This window comes from Odocoileus virginianus, unplaced genomic scaffold, assembly GCF_023699985.2.
Source record: "Odocoileus virginianus isolate 20LAN1187 ecotype Illinois unplaced genomic scaffold, Ovbor_1.2 Unplaced_Scaffold_5, whole genome shotgun sequence".
Taxonomy (NCBI): domain Eukaryota; kingdom Metazoa; phylum Chordata; class Mammalia; order Artiodactyla; family Cervidae; genus Odocoileus; species Odocoileus virginianus.
This window is the reverse complement of record NW_027224267.1, coordinates 2,593,583-2,618,172: the sequence shown is the minus strand read 5'-3', so window position 1 is coordinate 2,618,172 and position 24,590 is coordinate 2,593,583. Positions and strand designations below refer to the sequence as shown.

Genomic DNA, 24,590 nt, shown 5'->3' with positions numbered 1-24,590 from the left:
AGTTCTTCACGGAAAACCCAGCTCTCAGGAGACCATCAAGACTACCTACCGAACGAGGCGGCCCCAGGACCCCAGGGCGCAGAGGTGACGGCGGGGAAGAGCACGAAGCTCAGGCAGAAGCCACCGGACACGTACGCGCACGGGGACAGACACGCAGCCGGGACAAGCTCGCACCCAGGAAGGGCCCTCACCTCACTCCTGCCTCCAGACATTCCAAACTACGATCTCGAAAGAACAAAGATGGATGTGCTGGCAAAGAGTTTATTCTCGAATTCCACAAAAATACGAACATTTGGGAGGAGAAGGTTAACAGAGGGTGTGCTGCCTTTGCTGGGTTTTAGGTCCTAAGAAACTGAGGACAGCAGCTTCCAACGCACAGGACCCCGCTGGCCCCGCCGTCTGCTCCGGGAGAGGGGGCTGGGCAGGGCGGACGTGCCCGCCGCTGAAGGTGGACCCGGCGGGCCCTGGGGTCTGCACGCCTGGGGCTTCAGTGGAGACACACCCCCGGGCGCCAGCCCCACCCCCGCAACCACCATTGATTCCTTCAGCAAAACGAGAAAGGGGAAGAATCAGCGTGAAGTTAACCGGCGGCACTGAGCAACTTGTGCCCTATTTAATAAAAGCGAGTTTTGAGAATAACTGTTCTGAGAACCAGTGCTGACTGGCCCAGTCCGCTCTGCTGAGCCTCTGCGCTGGTGCTGGGGTGCGGCACCCTGCCCTGGGCTCTGGGTCCCCCGGGGGTCAGAGCCCCCCTGGCTTCACATTCCCTAACGTGGAAAATGAAACACCATGGTTAACTCACGATACTCACGGAAACCTCTTTTGGTTGCTTTTAAATTAAATTTTTATATATCTTCTAAGTCTTCAGGAAGCTAAAGGCAACATAAATATCGTCATTCACCATGAAAAGACATTTTTTTCAATAACTTAGGAAGGATTCAATAAACGTACAAGTATTTGGGGGCTATCGTGAAACCTAATTATAAACTGAACGGAAGTGACTGAGATTTTCAAGACCTGGAAAGCAAGCAAAGGTCACGTGTTGGAATGAAGGCCGCCGCCTCCCTGTCCTCACGCTGGTCCCCGTGCGTCACATCTGCAACCCTGTGCCGTGTCTCATCGCGTGCGGATTCTCTCTCATACAAAAGTGATAAATACTCTCTGTCCGAGGTCCGGTCCACATGGCGCCGGGGCAGCACCCGAGTGCTGTGGGCCCGCCTGGCGCGCGCCCTCAGGCGCCTGGGCGCCGTCTCCGCTGCGCTCACAGCAGGTCCATCTTGGGTCTGTAGTGCAACAGGAGAGGTGCCTTCTGCAAGACAAGGGGTGTGGGGGACCGGGACCCCCCGGGTCAGCTGCGGAGGGGGCCCCGCCTGCTCCTGCCCCCACCTGCCCGTCTGGTCCCCGCTCGCCCTCAGACCCCGGCCCCAGCCGGCGCTCGGCCAGCCTGTCTCCCCTGCTCTCAGGCAGACCTTGGGGGGTCACGCCTGTCTGTTTCCTGCTCCAGAGAGGGACCGTGGCTTGAAGGGTGCCTTCCGATTGCAGTGGCGCCTCCCTCCCCAGGATGTCAGTCACCTTGACCGAGAGGGATGAGACAAGTGGGGGCCTGGGGACTGCGCCACCCATGGCCACTCTGGGGCTGATGACTCAGAGCGACCACACTGCTGCCAGTCCATGGTGGGCTGTTACTCCTAGGCTCTGAAAGACACCACACACAATCACAGCAGTCTCACCTTGAATCTCCACCTCGTGACGACGACAAACTTGAGTGTATGGTCCTTGCCAAGGATCTCCTCGTTGCATAAAATGTCCAGCTGCCAGGAGAACAAGACCTCAGTCAGCGGGGCCGAGGGCTTGGCGCTCAGAGCACGGGGCCTCTGGCCAGGCAGTCATGCCCGTCAGCGGAGAGCCACCTGCCTTCCTTCTGGGGCAGCACCAGCGGGAAACAGCACTCAGAAGGCCCTTCCCTGCCCCACCCGAGGGTGGACAGCACTCAGGGGCCTCTGTCTACACAGGACAAGGCAGCAGCCCTGTCGTGGGACGGCAGCCTCCAGGCGACTCTCACCAAAAAGCACCCTGTGCCCCAGCATCAGTCCATCTTGGCCAGGTTTGTCCCTCTCGCTCAGTGGAAAAAGGTTATGGGCTCCACAGACAACTCTTCCCTTTTTTGTAAAAAGACATTTTAGAGCAGTCTTAGGTTCACAGGAAAATTTAGCAGAAGATACCGAGTCCACATCTATCTCCTGGCCCCACCCCACAGCCTCCCCCCGCCATCAGCACCCCCGATGTAAACATGTTACACCTGATGAACCTCCGTCAACACATCCTCACCTGCCATAGCCACGCCTCCCCCAGGCTCAGGACCGATGCTGTGCCTTCTGGGGGCCTGGACAGACACAGAGTGACGAGTGTCCTCCAGGACAGCGTCACTCAGAGCAGGCTCACGGCCCTAGGACTCCGCGGGGGGCCTGTCCCTCTCGCCCCCCGACCCTGGCAACCGCGGCTCCTTGCGCCGTCTCCACGGGTTTTCCCAGATGGCACAGGCTCGGATCACAGCGTGCAGGCTTTCTGGATTGGCTCCTTTCACCGTCATACGCACTGAAGGTTCCTCCACGTCTATCATGCCGTCAGCTCTTTTCTCTTGGCTGAGAGACGTTCCACTGTCTGGATGGACCACAGTTTACTTATCCACTCACCTTCTGAAGGATGCCTTGGCTGCCAAGTTTTGGCAACTGTGACTAAGCTGCTATAAACACCTGTGTATAAGTTTTCTTGTGGACCTAAGTTTTCAACTCCTTTGGGTAAGTACCAAGGGGCTTGATTGCCGAGTTGTACATATGTAAGAGTCGTTTCGTGAGAAACCACTGAACTGTTTTCCTAAGTGGCTGCACCATTTTGCATTTCCACTGGCAGTGATTAAGTTTCTGTTGCTCCATGTCCTTGCCAGCATGTGGTGGTGTTGGGGTCCTGGATTTTGGACATTCTGTAGGTGTGGAGTGGGATCTCATTGTTTTAATTTGCATTTACCTGATGATAAATGTTGTTGACCTAGATGATCTTTTTATTATTATTTTTTTTGGCAGTGCCATGCAGCTTGCAGGATTGTAGTTCCCTGACCAGGTACTGAACCCAGGCCACTGCAGTGAACGCACCGAGTCTTAACCACTGGGCCACCAGGAATTCCCAGATGGTCTTTTGAACTTCTCTCTCAGGCAGGGGAGGAAGGGTCCTGACGTGTGCTTCCTGCATCTGCCATGCAAACAGCACAGCTGTGGGTCAGGACAGAGAACGCCAGGAGTGCAGTCCTTGGAGTTCTGTCTGGGAGCCCGCAGGCTCAGGCCCTCTGGAGGCGCCAGGGCTCCCTGGCCCGGGGCAGCGTCCTTCCAGCCCTGCTTCCGTCCTCAGGTGGCCCCAAGCTCCCTCTACTTTCTTCTCTGTACGCATCAATAGTTCGTTCTTATTTATCATTAAAATAATTGGGGTAAGATGCACGTAACATTTACCAGCTTAGCCATTTTCAAGTGCACAGCTCAGCGGTGTTAACCACCTCCATGATGTGCAGCTGCCACCACGCCCATCCACGGACTCTGTGTGTGTAAACCTGTAACTCTGCCCGCTTAGTCAAGAACCGCCCGTCCCCTCCCCAGCGCCGGCAACTCCTATTGTACTTTCTGTCTTCATGATTCCGATGCCTCTGGGGACCTAGTATAAGTGGAATCAGACAGTATTTGTCCTTTTGTGATTGGCTTACTAGTCTCCTCAAGATTCATCTATGTTGTAGCAGGTGTTAAAATTTCCTTCCTGTTTAAGGCAGAACATTCCATCGTATGGACAGACCACATTTTGCTTATCCATCACCCACTGTGGATGCTTCCACCTTTTGCCCACTGTCAATAATGCTGCTACAAGCACGGGAGTACAAATGTTTCCCCGGGATCCTGTTTTCAATTCTTTTGGGTATTACCCAGAAGTGGAATTGTTAGATCTCATGGTAGATCTGTTTAATTTTTTGAGAAATCCTCATACTGTTTTCCAGAGTGGCTGCACCATTTTATATCTCATCAACAGTGCACAAGTGTTCCAAATTCTCCACATCCTCACCACCACTCGTTTCTTATTTTTTGCAGTAGCTATCCTATTGGATATGAGGTAGGTCTCATCACAGTTCTGGCTTGCATTTCCCCCGTGGTTAGTGATGTTGATTATGTTTTCATGTGCTTACTGGCATCTGTACATCTTTGAAGAAATGTCTACTCAAGTCCTGTGCTCATTTTGTAATTGAGTTTTTTTGTGCTCTATTTTAGAGATAGTCTATCTATTCTGGATAGTAATTCCTTGTCAGATATATGATTTATAAATACTTCCTTCCATTCCATACAATTTCTTTTTTTTTTTTTTCAATTCAACAAAGTCCAAATTGTCTAATTTTTCTTTTGTTATCCATTCCTTGGGTATTCTATACAAGCAATCATTGCCAAATCCAATGCCAAGTTTTTGTCCTATGTTTTAAGAGTTTTATTGTTTCAGGTTTTACATTTATGTCCCTGATACACTTTGAGTTGATTTTTATATGCTATGTTAGGTAAGGGTCAAACTTCATTCTTTTGTACGTGGCTATCCAGTTTCCTCAGCACCATTTGTTGAAAAGACTGTCCTTTCCTCATTAGAGGGTCTTGGAACCTTGTCAGTTGACCACGTATGTGAGGATTTATTCTATTCTGCCCCATTAGTCTGTCTGTCTCAACGCCAACACCACAGTTTTGGTTAGTGTATCTCTCTAGTACGTTGGGAAACTTTGAGTCCTCCAGTTTTGTTCTTTTTCAAGGTTGTTTTGGCTATTTGGGTTCTTTGAGAGTCCATAAAAAACTATAAGCAAGGTGAAAAGACAGCCCTCAGATTGGGAGAAAATAATAGCAAATGAAGCAACAGACAAAGGATTAATCTCAAATATATACAAGCAACTCCTCCAGCTCAACTCCAGAAAAATAAATGACCCAATCAAAAAATGGGCCAAAGAACTCAACAGACATTTCTCCAAGGAAGACATACGGATGGCAAAAAAACACATGAAAAGATGCTCAACATCACTCATTATCAGAGAAATGCAAATCAAAACCACAATGAGGTACCATTATACACCAGTCAGGATGGCTGCTATCCAAAAGTCTACAAGCAATAAATGCTGGAGAGGGTGTGGAGAAAAGGGAACCCTCTTACACTGTTGGTGGGAATGCAAATTAGTACAGCCACTATGGAAAACAGTGTGGAGATTCCTTAAAAAGCTGGAAATAGATCTGCCATATGACCCAGCAATACCACTTCTAGGCATACACACTGAGGAAACCAGATCTGAAAGAGACACGTGCACCCCAATGTTCATCGCAGCACTGTTTATAATAGCCAGGTCATGGAAGCAACCTAGATGCCCATCAGCAGACGAATGGATGAGGAAGCTGTGGTACATATACACCATGGAATATTACTCAGCCATCAAAAAGAATTCATTTGAATCAGTTCTAATGAGATGGGTGAAACTGGAACCCATTATACAGAGCGAAGTAAGCCAGAAAGATAAAGACCATTACAGTATACTAACACATATATATGGAATCTAGAAAGATGGTAACGATAACCTTATATGCAAAAAAAAGAAAAAAGAGACTCAGATGTATAGAACAGACTTGTGGACTCTGTGGGAGAAGGCGAGGGCGGGATGTTTCAAGAGAACAGCATCGAAACATGTATATCTAGGGTGAAACAGATCACCAGCCCAGGTTGGATGCATGGGACAAGTGCTCAGGCCTGGTGCACTGGGAAGACCCAGAGGGATGGGGTGGAGAGGGAGGTGGGAGGGGGGACCGGGATGGGGAATACATGTAAATCCATGGCTAATTCATTTCAATGTATGACAAAAACCACTGCAATGTTGTAAATAATTAGCCTCCAACAAATAAAAAAAAAAAAAATAAAAAAAAAAAAAAAAAAGAGAGTCCATAAAAAAATTAGGATGCATTTTTTTTATTTCTGCAAGAAATATCTTTGGGATTTTGATAGGAATTGTATTGAATCTGTAGCTCATTTGGGTAATACTGACATTTTAAACAATATTAAGTCTTCTAATCCATGAATTCGGTATACATTTCCACTTGCTTCTTTCATTTTTTCAGCACTTTCTATAATTTTCACTGTACAAGTCACTCACTTCCTTCGTTAACTTAATTCCTCCGTATTTCATTTTTAAGAATTGTTTTTATTGGGCTATAGTTGCTTTACAAAGGTGTCTTAGTTGCTACTGTACATATATGCCCTCTTGTTTGGATTTCCTTCCCATTTGTGTCACCACAGAGCAGTGAATAGAGCTCTCGGAGCCACACAGTACATCCTCATTACTTTCTTACTTTACATGCAGCATCCACAGTGCACATGTCAACCTCGATCTCCCAACTAATGCCACTCCCCAGCTTTCCTCTCCTGATGTCCATGTTTGTTCTCCATGTCTGTGTCTCTATTTCTGCTTTGCATGTAACATCATCTAAACCATTTTTTTACATTACACGCATATGTGTTAATATATTTGTTTTCTCTGACACTTCACTTTGTATGACAGTCTTCAAGTCTATCCACATCTCTACAAATGACCTAATTTTATTTCTTTTTATGGCTGAGTATATTATTCTTTCTGATGCTATTATAAATTTATTTAGTTTTATAATTTGCTTTTCAGCTTGTTCATTGCTCATGTATAAAAATGCATCTGATTTCTCTGCTCACTTCGCATTTTGCTACCTTGTGGTTAGTTCTGACAGGGTCTTTCTGCGAAATTTTTAGAGTTTTCTACATATTCTTCTTCCTCACTCTTCAGTTCAGTCGCTCAGCTGTGTATGACTCTTTGTGACCCCATGGACTGCAGCACGCCAGGCTTCCCTGTCCCAACTCTGGAGCTTACTCAAACTCATGTCCATTGAGACCAGTGATGCCATCCAACCATCTCATCCTCTGTCGTCCCCTTCTCCTCCTGCCTTCAATCTTTCCCAGCATCAGAGTCTTTTCAAATGAGTCAGTTCTTCACATCAGGTGGCCAAAGTATTGGAGTTTCAGCTTCAGCATTAGTCCTTCCAATGAATATTCAGGACTGATTTCCTTTAGGATGGACTGGTTGGATCTCCTTGCAGTCCAAGGGACTCTCAAGAGTCTTCTCCAATACCACAGTTCAGAAGCATCAATTCTTCGGCGCTCAGCTTTCCTCACGGTCCAACTCTCACATCCGTACATGACTACTGGAAAAACCACAGCTTTGACTAGACGGACCTTTGTTGGCAAAGTAATGTCTCTGCTTTTTAATATGCTGTCTAGGTTGGTCATAACTTTCCTTCCAAGGAGCAAACGTCTTTTAATTTCATGGCTGCAGTCACCATCTGCAGTGATTTTGGAGCCCTCCAAAATAAAGTCAGCCACTGTTTCCACTGTTTCTCCCCATCTATTTGCCATGAAGTGATGGGACCAGATGCCATGATCTTAGTTTTCTGAATGTTGAGTTTTAACCCAACTTTTTCACTCTCCTCTTTCACCTTCATCAAGAGGCTCTTTAGTTCTTCTTCACTTTCTGCCATAAGGGTGGTGTCATCTGTGTATCTCAGGTTACTAACCTGATTCCAGCTTGTGCTTCATTCAGCCCAGCGTTTCTCATGATGTACTCTGCATATAAGTTAAATAAGCAGGGTGACAATATACAGCATTGATGTACTCCTTTCCCAATTTGGAACCAGTCCATTTGTTCCATGTCCGGTTCTAACTGTTGCTTCTTGACCTGCATGCAGATTTCTCAGGAGGCAGGTAAGGTGGTCTGGTATTCCCATCTCTTGAAGAATTTTCCACAGTTTGTTGTGATCTACACAGTCAAAGGCTTTGGTGTAGTCAATAAAGCAGATTTTTTTTTTTTCTTCTGAAATTCTCTTGCTTTTTCGATGATCCCAACAGATGTTGGCAATTTGAACTCTGTCTGGTTCCTCTGCCTTTTCTAAATCCAGCTTGAACATCTGGAAGTTCATGGTTCATGTACTGTTGAAGCCTGGCTTGGAGAATTTTGAGCATTACTTTGCTAGCATGTGAGATGAGTACAATTGTGCGGTAGTTTGAACATTCTTTGGCATTGCCTTTCTTTGGGATTGGAGTGAAAACTGACCTTTTCCAGTCCTGTGACCACTGCTGAGTTTTCCAGATTTTCTGGCATATTGAGTGCTGCGTTCACAGCAAATCTTTTAGGACTTGAAATAGTTCAACTGGAATTCCATCACCTCCACTAGCTTTGTTCATAGTGATGCTTCCTAAGGCCCACTTGACTTTGCATTCCAGGATGTCTGGCTCTAGGTGAGTGATCACACCATCGTGGTTATCTGGGTCATGAAGATCTTTTCTGTATAGTTCTTTTGTGTATTCTTGCCACCACCTCTGTCTATACCATTTCTGTCCTTTATTGTGCCTATCTTTGCATGATGTTCCCTTGGTATCTCTAATTTTCTTGAAGAGATCTCTAGTCTTTCCCATTCTATTGTTTTCCTCTATTTCTTTGCATTGATCACTGAGAAAGGCTTTCTTATCTCTCCTTGCTATTCTTTGGAACTCTGCATTCAGATGGGTATATCTTTTCTTTTCTTCTTTGCCTTTAGCTTCTCTTCTTTTCATAGCTATTTGTAAGGCCTCCTCAGACAGCCATTTTGCCTTTTTGCCTTCCTTTTTTTGGGGATGATCTCAATCACTGACTCCTGTACAATGTCACAAACCTCCATCCATAGTTCTTCAGGCACTCTATCAAATCTAATCCCGTGAAACCCACTTAGGTATGGTGTGTAAATCCTTTTAATATGTTGAATTCTGTTTATTACTATTTTGTTGAGGATTTTTTGCATCAATGTTAATGAGGGATATTGTGCAGTTTTCTTGTAGTGTCTTTATCTGGCTTTCTCAGGGTTATGTTGATCTCATGAAATGAGTTAGAAAGTGGTTCTCCTCTTCAGTCTTTTAGAAAAGTTTGAGAAGGATTGATACTAGTTTTTTAAAGGCTTGGTAGAATTCAGGGAAGCCATCAGGTCCAGGACTTTTTTTTGTTGCAAGATTTTCTGATTGGTGATTCAATCTCCTTTACCAGTTACAGGTCTATTCAAATCTCCTATTTCTTTGTGACTGTTGTGGTAGGCCTTGTGTTTCTAGGTATTTGTCCATTTCATCTAGGTCATCCAATCTGCTGGCATACAACTGCTCAGAGTGCTCTCTGAAAATCTATATCTGAAGAAACAGAAGGGATGTCCCTACTTCCATGTCAGATTATATAACTTAAGTCCTCTTTCTTAGCCCCTCTAGCTCAAAGTTTGTCAATACTGTTGATCTTTTTGAAAAACTGTTGATCTTCTCTATTGTTTTTCTATTCTCTATTTTGTTTATTTCTGCTCTAATCCGTATTATTCTTTTCTTCCTGCTAGCTTTGGGTTTAGCTTAGTCTTTTTCTAGATCCTTAAGTTGCAAACTGAGTTTGCTGATTTGAGATGTTCCTTGTTTTGAGATCTTTCCTCGTTTACAGCTATAAACCTCCCCCTTAGCACTGTTTTCACTGCATCATTAGTTTTGATATGTTGGATTTTTTTTTTATTTGTCTCTAACTATTTTCTAATCACTCTTTGATTTCTCCTTTGATCCACTGGTTGCCTAATTTCCACAATTTTGTGAATTTTCCAGTTTTCTTTTGGTTATTTATTTCTAACCTCATGCAGCTGTGGTATGAGAAGATACTTTGTATAACATCCTTGAAAATATACTGAGACAATTTGTGTCTGCTCTTCTAAGGACACCAGTCCCTGGATTTACAGCCCACCACGATAATCCAGAAGGTCTCTTCACTCCAACATTCTTTGCATGTTTACAAAAACCTTTTTTCAAATAAAGATGTATTCAGATGTTCTCAGGATTAAAAAGTGAATGTATATTTTTTGCAGGGTCACCACTTAACCTATAACAGTCTGCCTTCTGACCCCATAAAACCCACATCCACCCCGCATGCATTTTTTTAGCTCAAAGAGACTCAAGCCACTCTAGCATCAACTCCAGAACCCCAAATCTCAACTTCACATCATCAGTTCAAAGTCTCAGAGCTTATTTTCTAAATCACAGGAATCATCTATGGGTGAGACTCTGAGTATGATGCATCCCGAGGAAAAATTCCTCTCCAACTGCAGATCTGTTTTGGGGGGTGGCGGTGGGGGTGGGCAAGAATGCCACTGCCTTCTCCAGGGATCGAACCCATGTCTCCCGCACTGTAGGTAGAACGCTTTACCGCCCGAGCTACCAGGGAAGCCTCCAACTGCAGATCTGTGAAACTAGAAAACACATTATTTGCTTCCAAAATCCAAGTGTGGGACAGGATAGGTATTCTTAGTCCAAAAGGGAGCTATATTAGGAGGCATAAAAACATCACTGGTCTCCATAACATTTGAAATCCAGTATGGAAGTTCCATTTGATCTCAAGATCTGAGAACACATCACTGAGGGTCAAGGTTCTGCTCTCTTGGGCCCATGTTGGCCTCACCCTCTGGGGTGGCTCACCTTGGTAGCTGAGCAGCTCTTACCAGCCTATTTCCTGCTGGTAGAATTTTGGAAGTCTGATAGCCTTCTCTCATTTCTTCCTGTCTCTGTCCCCTTCAGAAAGCTGGTGGTGGTTCTGCCACATTCTTAAAAACACTGTGGGTCTCCCAGGTATGTCCCAGATCCAGGCCACTGACATGAAAATCCTCTGTGGCTCTTTCTCGGATAACTCCTCCCTACTCCTCCCATGAGACAGCTGAGCCACCATGAGTCAAACAACGAAACCCTTTAGCAAAAGGTTGAACAGCTACACACTTGGCCTTCTCTCTAGACTGTTTTTCTAACAGTCAAATTTCTAATATTACCATCTTTTTACAATCTGGATAGGCTGTAGGTTCCTTTTTGTTTGGCAATTCATTCTTGAATTCATCCCTCTCCTCTAACATTTTATTATAGAAGAAACCAGACCAGCTTTTGGGGTCTCCAGGCATCCCTTGGCTTGTGGTCATATCACCCCAATCTTGTCTCCATCTTCACACCGTGTTCTCCTCTTTGTGTGTCTCATAGTTCCCTCTGCCTCACATTTCTACGGGCACATGTCATTGGATTTAGGGTCAATGCAGGATTATTTCAGCTAAAGACTCTTAGCTTCATCACATCTGGAAAGATCTTTTCTCCAAAAAGGTCATGATTACAGGTTGTGGGGTTGGGGTGTGGGCACAGCTCCGTGGGGGGCTATGTCCAACCCACTCTTCTCTGACATACATCTCAGAAGCTGGCTTCCTCTGTCCTCACTGGCCCACTCTCCTGGGGCTTCTGCCAGACTCCCCCAACTGGCCTCTCCTGCTTCCTTTTCCGAACCCCAGGACCACTCTCCTCGCAGCCTGAGGGCTGGTTTCATCACGAGCCCCGGGCTTTGCACCCCACAGGGTCTCCTCCTGATGCTGCTGCACGGCCAGCTCCTGCAGACCAGCCGCGTGTGAGCAGAAGCGAACGCCCTCAGGAGGGCGTCCGAGACCCCGCGCGAGTGTGCTCGCTCTCCCCCTGCGACCGCTCTGCTCTGCACCGGTTTTATAGTAGTCTCAGCATTCATCAGAACTTGGAAGTATCTTCTCTGTCTACCTGCCCATTCTATCCATCCCCATCCATCTGTTTGTGAAATTAAAGACCAGAATCTCTCCTGCGGTGAAAATCTGTAACGCATCTCACTGCCATCCCATTGGCATCACCTCTTCTCTTAGCATTGGCCTCCATGCTCATGGGTTCTGGGCCTCCACTGCCTGCATCACTATTTACTATCACACTAACTGGGAGTACTCAACACACAAGACTTTTTTTTCTGATTGAAAATCTCCAAACAAAATTGTAAAAAGCAAACAAATCCAAAGAACTTCAGAAGTATCACTTCTACAAATAAGAAGTGACTCATTACAGTTTCTGTTTACCTCGTTGAAAGACGAGAGGTTAAGTTTTTTGGCAATGAACTTCTTCAGATGCAGGACTGTGGCCTGGGCTGAGCAGCGGATCCATTTTCGCTTCAAGCCCCGCAGTTTGCTGCTGTTGCATTCCAGACAGATGCTTACCTGCGAGAGAAAGGGCTCAGCTGGGGAGGTGCACCGGAGCTCGCCACGGGGCTGTGCCCCGGAGGCTCTCCTAGCCCTCTACCGATCCTGCTAAACCTAAAACTGCAGACGTTTTAGAAATCATAAATCTATTTTGACCTAAACGCACTACCTTAAAATCTGTTTATTTTTACCATTTTGTGAAAAACAATCTAACATTATTAATTGTTTTATTAATACAGTTCTTTAAAGTAAACCCGAGATTTATTTATTGTGGCAGTACATGCTAGCCTCAAGAGTTAAACCGACAAAGGTGGAAATCCTGTTGTAAAAGCTAGCCGGCAGGACACACACGCGTCGCCACAGAGGCCAAGTGTTCCACAGGAATGACGAGAAAAGACATCACATAGCAGCCACCACGACCCCCACACCCAGGAAGGGCCACCAAGGGGCGCATCATGCTCGACCAGCTCACTGGAGGGCAGAGGACTCAGCAAAGACATCACACGTGGCGGCACCATGGACCCCTCATCCAGAGAGGGTCACCAGGAGGCAGCACGCGTGGCCAGCTCACTGGAGGGCAGAGGACTCTGAGCAAAAGCACCAAGTCTCAAGTTCACGGTTAGGGTCGGAGTACTCAGCGTGTGACAAGGAGCTTCAAGACGACAAACTGAGTCAAGCGACTCCAGATGGCAGGCGCAGCGGAGGGGCAGCCTGGCCGCTGCACTGCTGAGCCTGCCCCACCCGAGACGCCTCGCCTCACTCAGGGCAAGCCTTCCTCCAGGAATGGTTAGGGCGTGCCAAAAACCAGGCCCCAAACTCAAACAACAGAGTCATTAACAACTGAAATACATGTCTAAAATTACCAGATATGAAAGAAGGAACTGAAAGTATAACTATGAATATAACTAGGAATAAAGAACAGGCAGGTATGTTTTGAATAAAAGATATTCGAATATAACTTCTAAAAATAAAAAACATTCATTCAAATTAAAAACTCAATGGCTGGTCAAACCACAGATTAGTCTCAACTGAACGCAGATCAATCTTCTGAAAGATCAATGTGAGCAAATTACCCAAAAGAAGTATAGACACAGAGGTATGAATTAAAATAAGAAAACAAAGGAAAGGTAAGACACCTGAAGACAGACCAGAATCTGAAAATCACAAGAGGCCAGAGGAAAAAGAGAAAATAAAGGCAAAAGGGTGCCCCCAAATGATGCAAGACATTAAGTCCTCAACTCCAGGAAGCAAAAGAATCTGAAACAAAGGAAATCAGAGGAAATCTGCACCCAGACATTAAGGACCCCTCCGAGCACCTGGGACTGAGGCCCAGGGGGCCGGGTGGGTCTGAAGGAGGGGCTGGTGCTCAGGAGCTGAGCCCAGTCACGGGGCTTCCCACTGTGCCGCCAGAAAGGAAGAACCAAACTATCATTCAGAGAGGAAGTGGAATGATGTCACCAGCAAACGAAGACAGAACCCAAGTACGAGAAACGAGAAGTGGCAGCTCGGGAAGAAAGAGCCCGAAGCAGACGGACTAGCTGGGGTTAAGGAGGCGCCCAGGCAGCGGGAGAGCCCTGCTGCTGTTTAGGGGAGACAAGAGGAAGAAGCCACAGGCCCCCCCAACAACATGAGCAGGAGGCCGTGGGCTGGGCCGTCAGGGAGGAGGGGGCACAGAGCTGCAGAGCGCTCTGGAAAGCCCAGTCTGTGCAAGCAGGCAGTGACCACAAAGCGCGCCCTACGAAGGGGAACTCGGGACAGCGACACACACCCCTCTCACCGCACACTGCCCTCGGGACCGTGTAAGCGCATCACCTATCTGTGTTTCTGACCACACTGTACCACATGCAGGACCTTATTTCCCAGACCAGGGATTGAACCTGGGGCCCCTGCAGGGGAGTCTCAGCCACTGAACCATCAGGAAGTACTCAAATGTATTACCTACTTAAAAACACTAAGTTAAAAGCATGTTTGTAATTTTTTAACAGCTTTGTTGCAGTATAATTTACATATATGTTTTAAGTATACAATTCAGTAAGTTTTAGTCAACTTAAAGTCGTGCAACCACCACGCCACCCAGTCTGAGGTCAGACCCATCATCCTCATAAAGACCCTCGTGGTTTTGGTGGTCAATCCGCCCCACCCGAGCAGCCACCCTTGGCCTGCGTCTGTGGACCAGCCTCTCCTGAACAGTCTACAGATGGGATCATACAACGGAGTCTTCCCATCTGACTTCTTTCACACAGTCAAGTGCGGAGACTCAAGTGCACAGCGGCACCTTGCACTTCTCCACCTCCCTGCCAATACCTGTCACCATCTTTTTGATTACAGCCATCTTGGTGAGTGTAAAATGCTATTTCATTATGGTTTTAATTTGTATTTTCCTAATGACTGATGATGTTGAACACATTTTTCATGTGACTATTAGTGAAAGTTGCTCAGTCAAATCTGACTCTTTGAGACCCCATGGTCTGTAGCCTGCCAGGCTCCTCTTTCCACGGAATCCTCCAGGCCTGAATACTGGAGTGGGTAGCCCTTCCCTTCTCCAGGGTATCTTTCTAGGTCTCCTGCATTGCAGGTAGATTCTTTACCAGCTGAGCTACCAGGGAATGTGACTATTAAACATTTGTAATTCCTCTTTGATAAAATGTCTGCTGATTTGTTAACTGGATTGTTCATCTTCTTATTGAGTTAAGAGTTACATATCCTAGATAAGAGTCCTTTTCAGAAATGTCATTTGCTAATATTTTCTCCCAGTCTGTGGTCTTTTATATTTTTCCCAGTAGTGTCTTTTGAAGAGTAGCAACTCCTTTTGGCTGCACCGTGTGGCTTGAGGAATCTCAGCTCCCTGACCAGCGGCTGAGCCGTGCCTCGAAGGGGAAGCACAAAATCTCAGCCACTGGACCGCCAGGGAGTCCCAAGAGCAGTATTTCTTCATTTGATGAATTTTCTTTCATCAGTTTTCTTTCCTGAGTTGTGTTCTTGGTTTTGGATCTGAGAACTACAAGCTTAACCCAAGATGCTAACGAGTTTCTCTCATGTTTTCCTGAAAAGTTTCCAGGTTTGAGCCCTTACATTTTGAGTTAACTTGGGCTTCCCTGATAGCTCAGTTGGTAAAGAATCCACCTGCAATGCAGGAGACCTGGGTTGGGAAGATCCCCTGGAGAAGGGAAAGGCTACCCACTCCAGTATTCTGGCCTGGAGAATTCCACAGACTGTATAGTCCATGAGGTCGCAAAGAGTTGGACACAACTGAGCAACTTTCACTTTCACTTTCCATGTGGTGAGAGGCAAGGGCATGTGTGAATCTTCTGCACGCGGGTGTCCAGCTGTCCAAGCACCATCCAAGACACTGTTCTTTCCTCAGGAAGGGCCATGGCACCTGTGCTGGAATCAAATGACCTTGAATCTAAGGGCTTATTTCCACACTCCACAGTGATGAAAAAATCTACCTTAACAACCGCAACACAATGTCTTGATTACTGCAGCCTTGTTTGTAAGATTTGATGTTCAAAATCTCCAATGCATATATTAAAGAACGTTCAACTCAAGAAAGTAGAGAAGGAACAAAAGGGAACACAGAGCAGAAAGAAGGAATGATTAACAGAAAAGAATGTGGCTCCATCTCTAGCAAGAATGACCAAAAAAGCAGGGGACACCAGCGGGATACTAGGAAGAGCAACAGAGAAATAACCAGACACTTGGCAAAGCCCAAAGACAGACAAAAGAATTCTGTGAAAACCTAAGTCCAAGTAGAAACTTTCCTAGAAAAAATACCAAATAATCTAAAAAAGAAACAAAAGATTCGAGAAGGATTAAAATCATTAAGGAAATTTAATGCATAGTTTAAAATCTTCCTACCCATCTTCAAAAAAATTAACTAAGATCTGATGGCTTCATGGGAAGTTTAAACAAAATATTCAATAAAACGGATGTTCTCAATCTTATACAAACTTTCCTAGAGAATGAAAATGGGAGAGAGAGACCATCTCCAGCTCTGAGACTTCTCCCCTTGATACCAAAGCTAAACAGATACATACAGTTCCTGTGAAATGATTACATCAGAACATGCAACACACACCCATGAACACAGCAAGAATCCGCGTGAAAGAAGCAAGGGCCGCCCCAGGAGCTAGAGACAGATGGGCAACCAAATAGATCACAGACCCTGGAGTCTGGCACAAACAGTGCGTGGAAATGTGCCAGGAAGACCAAGGCCAGCACCCAGGAGTCTGTGAGGGCTGGAATAGTCAGAACGCCAGACAGAAACCAGTAGGATCCTTGTTCCGAGGCCTGAGCCATGCATGCGCCCAGGACACACCGCAGGGCCCACCGTGGCACCATGTCACATGGCAACCGTGCGAAGTGGCTGCGTGACACACCTCAAAAACAAGCTCAAGTCTATTTTAACTGAGAAAAGGCGCCTGTTCTGTAGTGTCCATGGTCTGTGGCTACATCATAAACATGAAGACTCAGGACCCAGGTCGGTAGAGTCTAGTAGGTCCCCAAGGTTTTTGGGTGCGTCCCAGGCCAAGCTCCGGGCACCTGCACCACCACCTGCCCAAGGCCCTGCCGCCCAGTCCCCGCCCACCCTTGGCTCCAGCCTGGCCGCCCTGCCCCCAGCCTTCCCTCCCTGCAGGCCCTGTCCCGCCCCTGCTCCTCACACCTGGGGGCCCCAGCAGGCCCCTGTCTTGGGCCACGGCCACCCCGCTCTACCTTCCTTGGGGCCAACAACAGAACAGCGCGAGGCGCAGACTGGCGTGGACATGTGGCCTCAAAGGGGTGCAGTGGGGCCTGTGCCCCCGTCCCCGGGACAGCCTGCTGGCTCCTCTGAGAGCAGCCAATCACACAGACACCTCTTTGGGACGTTTGTGATAAAAAAGGCAAAATTTAGTAACAATAAAGATAAACGCTGGAGGTTTAAAACTGACAGAACAGGGGTTAACAAGAAGGCCCACCCTGCACCTGAAGAGGCCGGGCCAGCAGCCTGACCCAGACCCCAGCGAGACCTCCAAGTCCAAAAGGACGTATAAAGGCGGAGACGTGGGCCCCAGGGAGGTGTCCTGCACCCCAGTGTTTGTTCTTCTCTCTGCTCACTGAGACACATTGGAGCACCCTCCCACACTTCAGAGATGTTTCTCTTCCTGCGGCACCCGGGGAAAGTTTTCAACAACACAGAAGCATATAAACTGGGAAATTAAGGTTCCACTATTCTATCCTTACATCCACACTATGCCAATCATGTCTGTAATAAATGTCAGTGTACATATATACACATATATTTTACTTCTTAAATATATGTATGTATGCGTGTTTAGTTGCTCAGTCGTGTCCGACTCTTTTGCAACCCTATAGAGTGCAGCCCGCCAGGCTCCTTGGTCCAGGGATTTCCCGGCAAGAATACTGGAGTGGGGTGCCATTTCCTTCTCCAGGGGATCTTCCCAAGCCAGGGATCAAACCCAGGTCTGGTGCATCTCCTGCACTGCAGACGGGTTCTTTACCACTGAGCTGCCATATGTCAGAATATATATATAGGCAGACTTTGCTTTATTGCACTTCACAGATACTGTGTTTTTTATGAATGGAATGTTTGTGGTAGATGATGGCTAGCATTGTTTGGCAATAAAGTATCTTTTAATTAAGGAATGTATCTTTTTTTCTTTCCCCCTCTGAGGGCTTCCCTGGTGGCTCAGTGGTAAAGAATCTGCCTGCAATGCAGGAGATGCAGGAGATGTGGGTTTGATCCCTGGGTTGGGAAGATCCCCTGGAGAAGGAAATGGCAACCCACTCCAGTATTCTTGCCTGGGAGATCCTATGGACAGAGGAGCCTGGAGGGTTACAGTCCATGGGGTTGCAAAAGACTCGGGCACAACTTAGCGACTAAATAATGCTGTTTTTTAGATATAACAAAACCTCACACTTGATAGACCACAATATAGTGGACACATAGCTTTTATATGCACTGGGAAATAAAAAAAATTCATGATTTGTTTTATTACAATGGTCTGGAACTGAATCTCAGTGTCTCCTAAGGGGCCTATATGTATAAATATGTGTGCATGGATATGTTACACATATATTCTGCTACAGCCAAGACCCTAAGTTCTCATGGCTATTGCAGACTTCCTCCTCTTTCAGATGAGCTTCAGAAGCAGCTGGTTACATTCCTATTTATAAAATTGATTACAGTCACAACCACTGAGATTAATTTCAGGAGAACTCGAATCCTAAGATCAACCTTCCATCCAGGAACACCCAATTATGCAATTTTCTCTGTGTTCTTCCAGAAGGTTCTGGTATCTTTGTTTTGGTCTCTCACATTTATTGCTAGGCTGCCTTAAAGTTCTTATTAATTTTCTGAACAAAGCCACCCACCCTCTGACTCTGACACGCTGGTCCTACCACTGGAAAAGGGGTCTCAGCACCTTGAGGAGCTGAGTCACATGCGTGTGCCCAAGAATCATAGCATGCCCAGCTCGTGTTCCTGTCTCCCGATTGTTGAGTCCAGGGCCTCCCAAATCATGCTGAGTGACAGCCAAGGGCGGACATTTTCTTAATTCTGACGCTGATGAGACAACTGTTCCATCAGGGAGTGTGAGGACCACTGGAGCCTCCAAGTCAAGGCGCGCTAAGAGACAGGGAGGTGCCAGACGGGGAGGTGTGACACCGCCATGTTCTCAGCAGCATCGCCGTGAGGGCCCAGTGATTCTCCCCTGATTCCTGACAGTGAGTGCCACCAAGAGCAGGCTCTGTCCTGGTTATTTTCACTGCAGTTTGCATGGAAGACACCGTCCCCCCACTCCCCGCTGAAGGCACCCACTTTAACCTTTCCGTTCCTAAAGCACTCTGCAGTGGGTAGGGGGTCACTCGGGCAATTAGCCACAGAAGGGGAGCTCCCGGCTGTCCAGCGGTTGCCAGGTGGTGCTCTCACTGCTGAGGGCGTAGGTTCAGCCCCTGGAAACTAAGATCCCACAAGCTGTGCAGCCAAAAGGAGGAGGAGGAGAAAGGGGAGGAGAGGAGGGGTCAGGAGAGACTCAGAGAGCCGCCGGTGGGTGCACGACTGTCTCTGCTGTGCCCTCCTCCTGGTCCGTCTCTGTGAGGGGAGAGCCCCCCGAGGCTGGGCCGCGCGCCCACCTGCTCCCTTCCTCCCGGCCCTTCCTGTCAGGGGAAACCCCCCCCGAGGCTGGGCCGTGCGCCCACCTGCTCCCTCTCTCCCGGCCCTTCCTGTCAGGGGAGACCCCCCCGAGGCCGCGCCACGCGCCCACCTGCTCATCGCTCCGGTGGTAATCACCGTCTTCCTCCTGTTTCTCCTCCGCTGCCTCTTTGTTCGAACTGTCGTCCGCTTTGGTTTCTCCTTTTAGCAAAAACAAAAGACTGCATCACGATATCCAAAGTGTTAAACCGTTATTTTTCCCCCACAGAACACTCAAATGCTATGAAATCCCACAGTGACAGGAGTTCACACGCCTAAGAGTCGTAGGAGTGCTGGTCGACAGGGCCTCAGTCTCGAGGCTGCGGTGGGGGTGGGTGCGTCCGGGGGTCCTGGGCAGGCTGCCGTCCGCAGTGCACAACCAGGTGTCACGCCTCAACTCCGCCCAACAGCACGGCTCCCAGAGCTCGCGCTGGTCCCATACGGCTTTAAAAGCGGGCCTCCGGCTCGGGAAAGAGGGGATTCCTGGCTCCCAGGCCCCGAGCCTGCAGGTATGCAGCCCCTGCTCCTCTGGGCCGGCAGCCAAGGCCTCCCCTTCCCAGATGCTCAAGAGATGCACAGAACAGACCAGAGTGCTTAGGAACCTGTGTGGCCCATGGAGTCAAAGGTTTGAATAAACTGTTACAATATGTACAGATTCAAAGCACCACTAATTTTCCATCAAAGCCAAAGAGAAGTTGGTCTTTCCGCAAGAAAACAGGCAAATTGGGAAAAGAGCCCTGGGAGGGCCGTCGTGCACACGTGGTCCCTGCACACCCCACCTCCAGGCAGCTCTGGGGCCCCTACAGGTACCCCCCACGGCCCTCCACGTAAGCCCTGGGACTTGGACCCTGCTCCTCAGCGCCCCCCGGTCCTGTCAGCTTCACAGGGACGCTGACGCCCACCACGCCCGCTGGGAACCTGCAGGGGTTCGTGCAGGTGAGACGCAGTCACTCACCATTTCGGTGGGGGTCCAGGTGCTGCTTTGCAGAACACGTCTCCCCCTTGATGTCTCCAGGCACTTCCAGGCCTAACTTGTGGTAGAATTCCCTCTGCTTTCTCATTTCCGCTATGAAAAATTAACATGTAATCCTTTATCTTAGGCAGGTGATGGATTATATTAAAATTCTGCACACAAATATTATCACATGAGAAAAAGGGTAGGTTTGGATGAAAAGGTCTGAAGGCTGCTACCCATGAGAAATGACCAACTTTGGACCGTGCCCCCTGGAATCTCAGAGCAGCTGCCGGCTGTGTGATTGGGCCAGGTACCAGGGTGCGGCCTGGGCCCCACTGAGTGTAGGTGCCACTGGCTCCCCCAGGACAGGCCTCCAGGTGCGCCTGGCAGGAGAAGGGTGCTTGTGGTGTCCACGGCTGGCAACCGCGGCTCGTCAGTCCTGGGGGACTGGAGCCGCCCACCACAGGGGAGGGGTCTCTACTGGTTGGAGGGGATGGAGTTGGGCAGCAAGCAGCCTCCAGCCCGGCCATCGGGCTTAGACACGAGTGGGGCCAGGCCGGGAGGCAAGAGGACAGCTGTCCAGGCTGGGTCCTCGCATGCCCTGGGAAGGGCCGACTCTGATACAGGCGGCTACTGAGGAGTGGCTCACACCCAGGCAACAAAGCGGTGGCCACCGCCCGGGCCACGTGGCAGGGCGCAAAGGAAACCTAACCCAGACGAGAAACCATAAGGCGCACTGTGGGAAAGACCTATGCACAGGTGACCCACTACACAGCGCCCTCCCTACATACCACGAGCTCCGTGAGGGCCAGGAAATGCCCTGGTCACGTCCTAGACTCAGGCAGATGCTGCAAAATACCCGACTGTGCAGGAAAAAACGAACGCGTGAGGCAGCGGGCTAAGGAAGGAGGGAGGCCTCTTAGAACTGACTGACGCGTGAGTCCAGCGCAGAGCTGCGGGGCACTGGAACCAAACGCAAAACCCAATTTGCGCCACGTTTTGCTAATACTCACAGTATTTCAAACTTTTTCATTGTTATTATATTTCTTATGGTATCTGTGATCAGGGAACTTTGATGTTATTATTTTAATTGTTTTTTTTTCATTCTGTGTTTTTAACTAAGAGATATACACTACTTTTTAGCCATAATGCTATTATACACTCAGTAGCCCACAGTATAATGTGAACATAACTTTTATAGCCACTGGGAAACCAGAAGATTGATGTGATTCACCCTGTTGCGACACTTGCTTTATCACAACAGTCTGAAGCTGAACCTGCAGTATTTCTGAGGTCTGCCTGTACCTAGTTTTAATTCCTATTTCTTTAATTTTTACCTATCAAAATGAAAAAGAATTGAAAATAACAATACTCGATGTCAGATACACACAGGTATGGAAATGTCAATTGGGATAACTTTTCAGGAAGGTTGTCGTTCAGTAGCTAACCTGTGTCCAACTGTTTATGACCCCATGGACTGCAGCGTGCCAGGCTTCCCTGTCCTTCACTATCTTCTGGAGCTTGCTCAAACTCATGTCCACTGAGTCAGTGATGCCATCCAACCATCTCATCCTCTGTCGCCCCCTTCTCCTCCTGCCCTCAATATTTCCCAGCATCAAGGTGACTTATAAAAACTGCTACTAGTGTATCCCAAGGAAATAATCAGGTAAGTACCTAAGGAGATAAAGCCTTATTTCCAACACTGAAGTATCAGAAACAACCTGCATGCTTAGCACCAGGCAATAGGGGCAGGCCAATCAGAAGCATGCCTCCCTGCCAGCCTCATCTTGTCCTGCAGACATGTCCAGACAGGACTGCAGAGCCTCACAACTCCACTCAACAGCACACATGAGACACCACCACCAACTCCCAACCGCGGGTGCACAAGAGAAATCTAACCTAACTGCTGTGCTGGGACACACAGTGGTGACAGACATAGGGACACACGCTGGACACATGCCGGGACATGCAGGGACACACACTGGTGATACACGTGTTGTGTGACAGACTCAGGGACACACGCTGGGACACATGCTGGTGACACACTGGTGACACGCAGGGACACACGCTGGTGACACGCAGGGACACAAGCTGGTGACACATGCAGGGACACATGCTGGTGACACGCAGGGACACACACTGGTGACACATGTTGGGACAGACTCAGGGACACACACTGGGACACACGCAGGTGACACACACAGGGACACACGCTGGTGACATGCTGGGACACGCTGGTGACACGCAGGGACACACGCTGGTGACACACGTTGGGACAGACTCGGACACATGCTGGGACATACGCTGGTGACATGCTGGGACACGCTGGTGACACACAGGGACACAAGCTGGTGACACACGGTGACACACGCTGGTGATAGGCAGGGACACGCTGCTGACATGCTGGGACAGACTTGGACACAAGCTGGGACACACTGGTGACACACGCAGGGACACATGTTGGGACATACTCAGACACATGCAGGGACACATGCTGGTGACACGCAGGGACACACACAGTGACCCGTGCTGGTGACACACTGGGACACATGCTGACATGCAGGGACACACACTGGGTCACCGGGACTCATGAGCTGCGGCTCTGCGGGACCACACCCGTGAAGTCCTGTGGACTGTCCCACCTGGGAGGGGCCAGAATCGCACGGGGCCTCTCCATCTCACCCGCACACGGGAACGTGGGGACCGAGAGCCTGGGATTAGCCAAACTGTGAGAGACAGGACGGCCCCACCCACGAGCCCCTGATGCTAACACGGAGTTGGCACCACGCTCTCGGTTTACAGAGGTGCTGAACTCCCTGTTTCAAGAAGAAGCCTCTTTGGGGAAACAAATGTCAACATCTCTGGATGAAACAGGGACCGGGACCAAGCTGACAGCTCTGGACCCTAGGCCATAAGCACACCGGGTGCTTTATGAAATCTTAGCATGTTTAAGACACCCTAGAATAATTTTTAACACTATCAGTATTTTATTTTCATGTATTCTTTGCCTTTCCCCAGCACTAGAAAAGAAAGTGTCAGTTGCTCAGTCATGTCCGACTTTTTCTGATTTCATGGACTGCAGCCGCCAGGCTCCTCTGTCCATGGGCTTCTCCAGGCAAGAATACTGGAGTGCGTGGTCATTCCCTTCTCCGGGGGATCTTCCTGATCCAGGGATCAGAACCAGATCTCCCGCACTGCAGGCAGATTCCTTACCATCTGAGCCACCTCGGAAGTAGAAAACCCTTCTTCAACCATCGAAAGTGACAGTTTCTACATATATTTACTCAGAAAACTTAAATTCTTCTTTCTTGAATGAATTCTGTGAACAGTGAAAGAAGACTTTAACAGTATTACTCCCTAAGTTGTGTCTTAAAAGTCACATGTGACATCTACTGAGCTAATGGAGTAAGCCTGTTCTTTAAATCATAACCTTCTGAAACACAATGGTGAGAGAACACTCCCAAATGAACTGCTGCCTTTTATCTTGGAAAGAAAGCTGCACCTAGGTTTCATCAGCTGGCACCGCCCCACCAGCCAGCACCCACTCTGGATGGGTCACCCGTCACCAAGGACAAGATGGTCTCAGGGCTCAGGACTTCGGAGAGAACGGCCATTCCCACTCTCCACTCTGAATGGATCACCCATCACCAAGGACAAGACGGTCTCAGGGCTCAGGACTGCGGAGAGCACGGCCATTCCCACTCTCTACTCTGAATGGATCACCCATCATCAAGGACAAGACGGTCTCAGGGCTCAGGACTGCGGAGAGAACGGCCATTCCCACTCTCCACTCTGAATGGATCACCCGTCACCAAGGACAAGACGGTCTCAGGGCTCAGGACTGAGGAGAGAAAGGCCATTCCCACTCTCAGGATACTTGTACCACATAGTATTTCTGCTGAAGTCTCTTAAGATCGACTTAAAGCTTGTATTTAAAGTTTAAATTTGGTTAAACTTGGCCGACACAGGGTTCCTGGCTCCACCTCCAGCAGCATGAGCAGGAGACCGCCCTGCTCTGCCCCCGGGGCCTGGCCAGGGCTGCACACGTGCCGGGCACTGGGGACCCCAGAACACAGAGAGACGCGTGAGCGAAGGCGGACGAGACCAGCGCGCAGACGGCAGGGAGCCCAGGGCAGGGCCAAGCGAGACGTCCAAAGCCAGGACCCCTGAACGAAAAGGCTCTTGGAGGCCCTGCTGAGGACACAGGGGTCCAGGGGGAGGTTCCGACACTTACCCTCTTGGAGGCCTGGGACCAATTTGTAAACAATATCCTGCATGGTTCTGTCATGACTGGAAAAGAACAGAACAGGTG

At 48.5% G+C, this 24,590-nt stretch overlaps 1 protein-coding gene across 1 annotated transcript; it reads right to left on the bottom strand.

Moving 5' to 3' along the window:
* Positions 1 to 247: 247 nt before the first annotated feature.
* Positions 248 to 24,590, bottom strand: PCGF3 (polycomb group ring finger 3). Its single transcript, XM_070462455.1, has 6 exons — positions 24,513 to 24,590; positions 20,279 to 20,389; positions 19,397 to 19,485; positions 12,015 to 12,152; positions 1,731 to 1,811; positions 248 to 1,309 (listed from the first exon to the last, which is right to left on the bottom strand). Exons 1-6 carry the CDS (start codon positions 24,553 to 24,555, stop codon positions 1,262 to 1,264), a joined length of 510 nt encoding a protein of 169 aa, XP_070318556.1. The 5' UTR covers positions 24,556 to 24,590; the 3' UTR covers positions 248 to 1,261.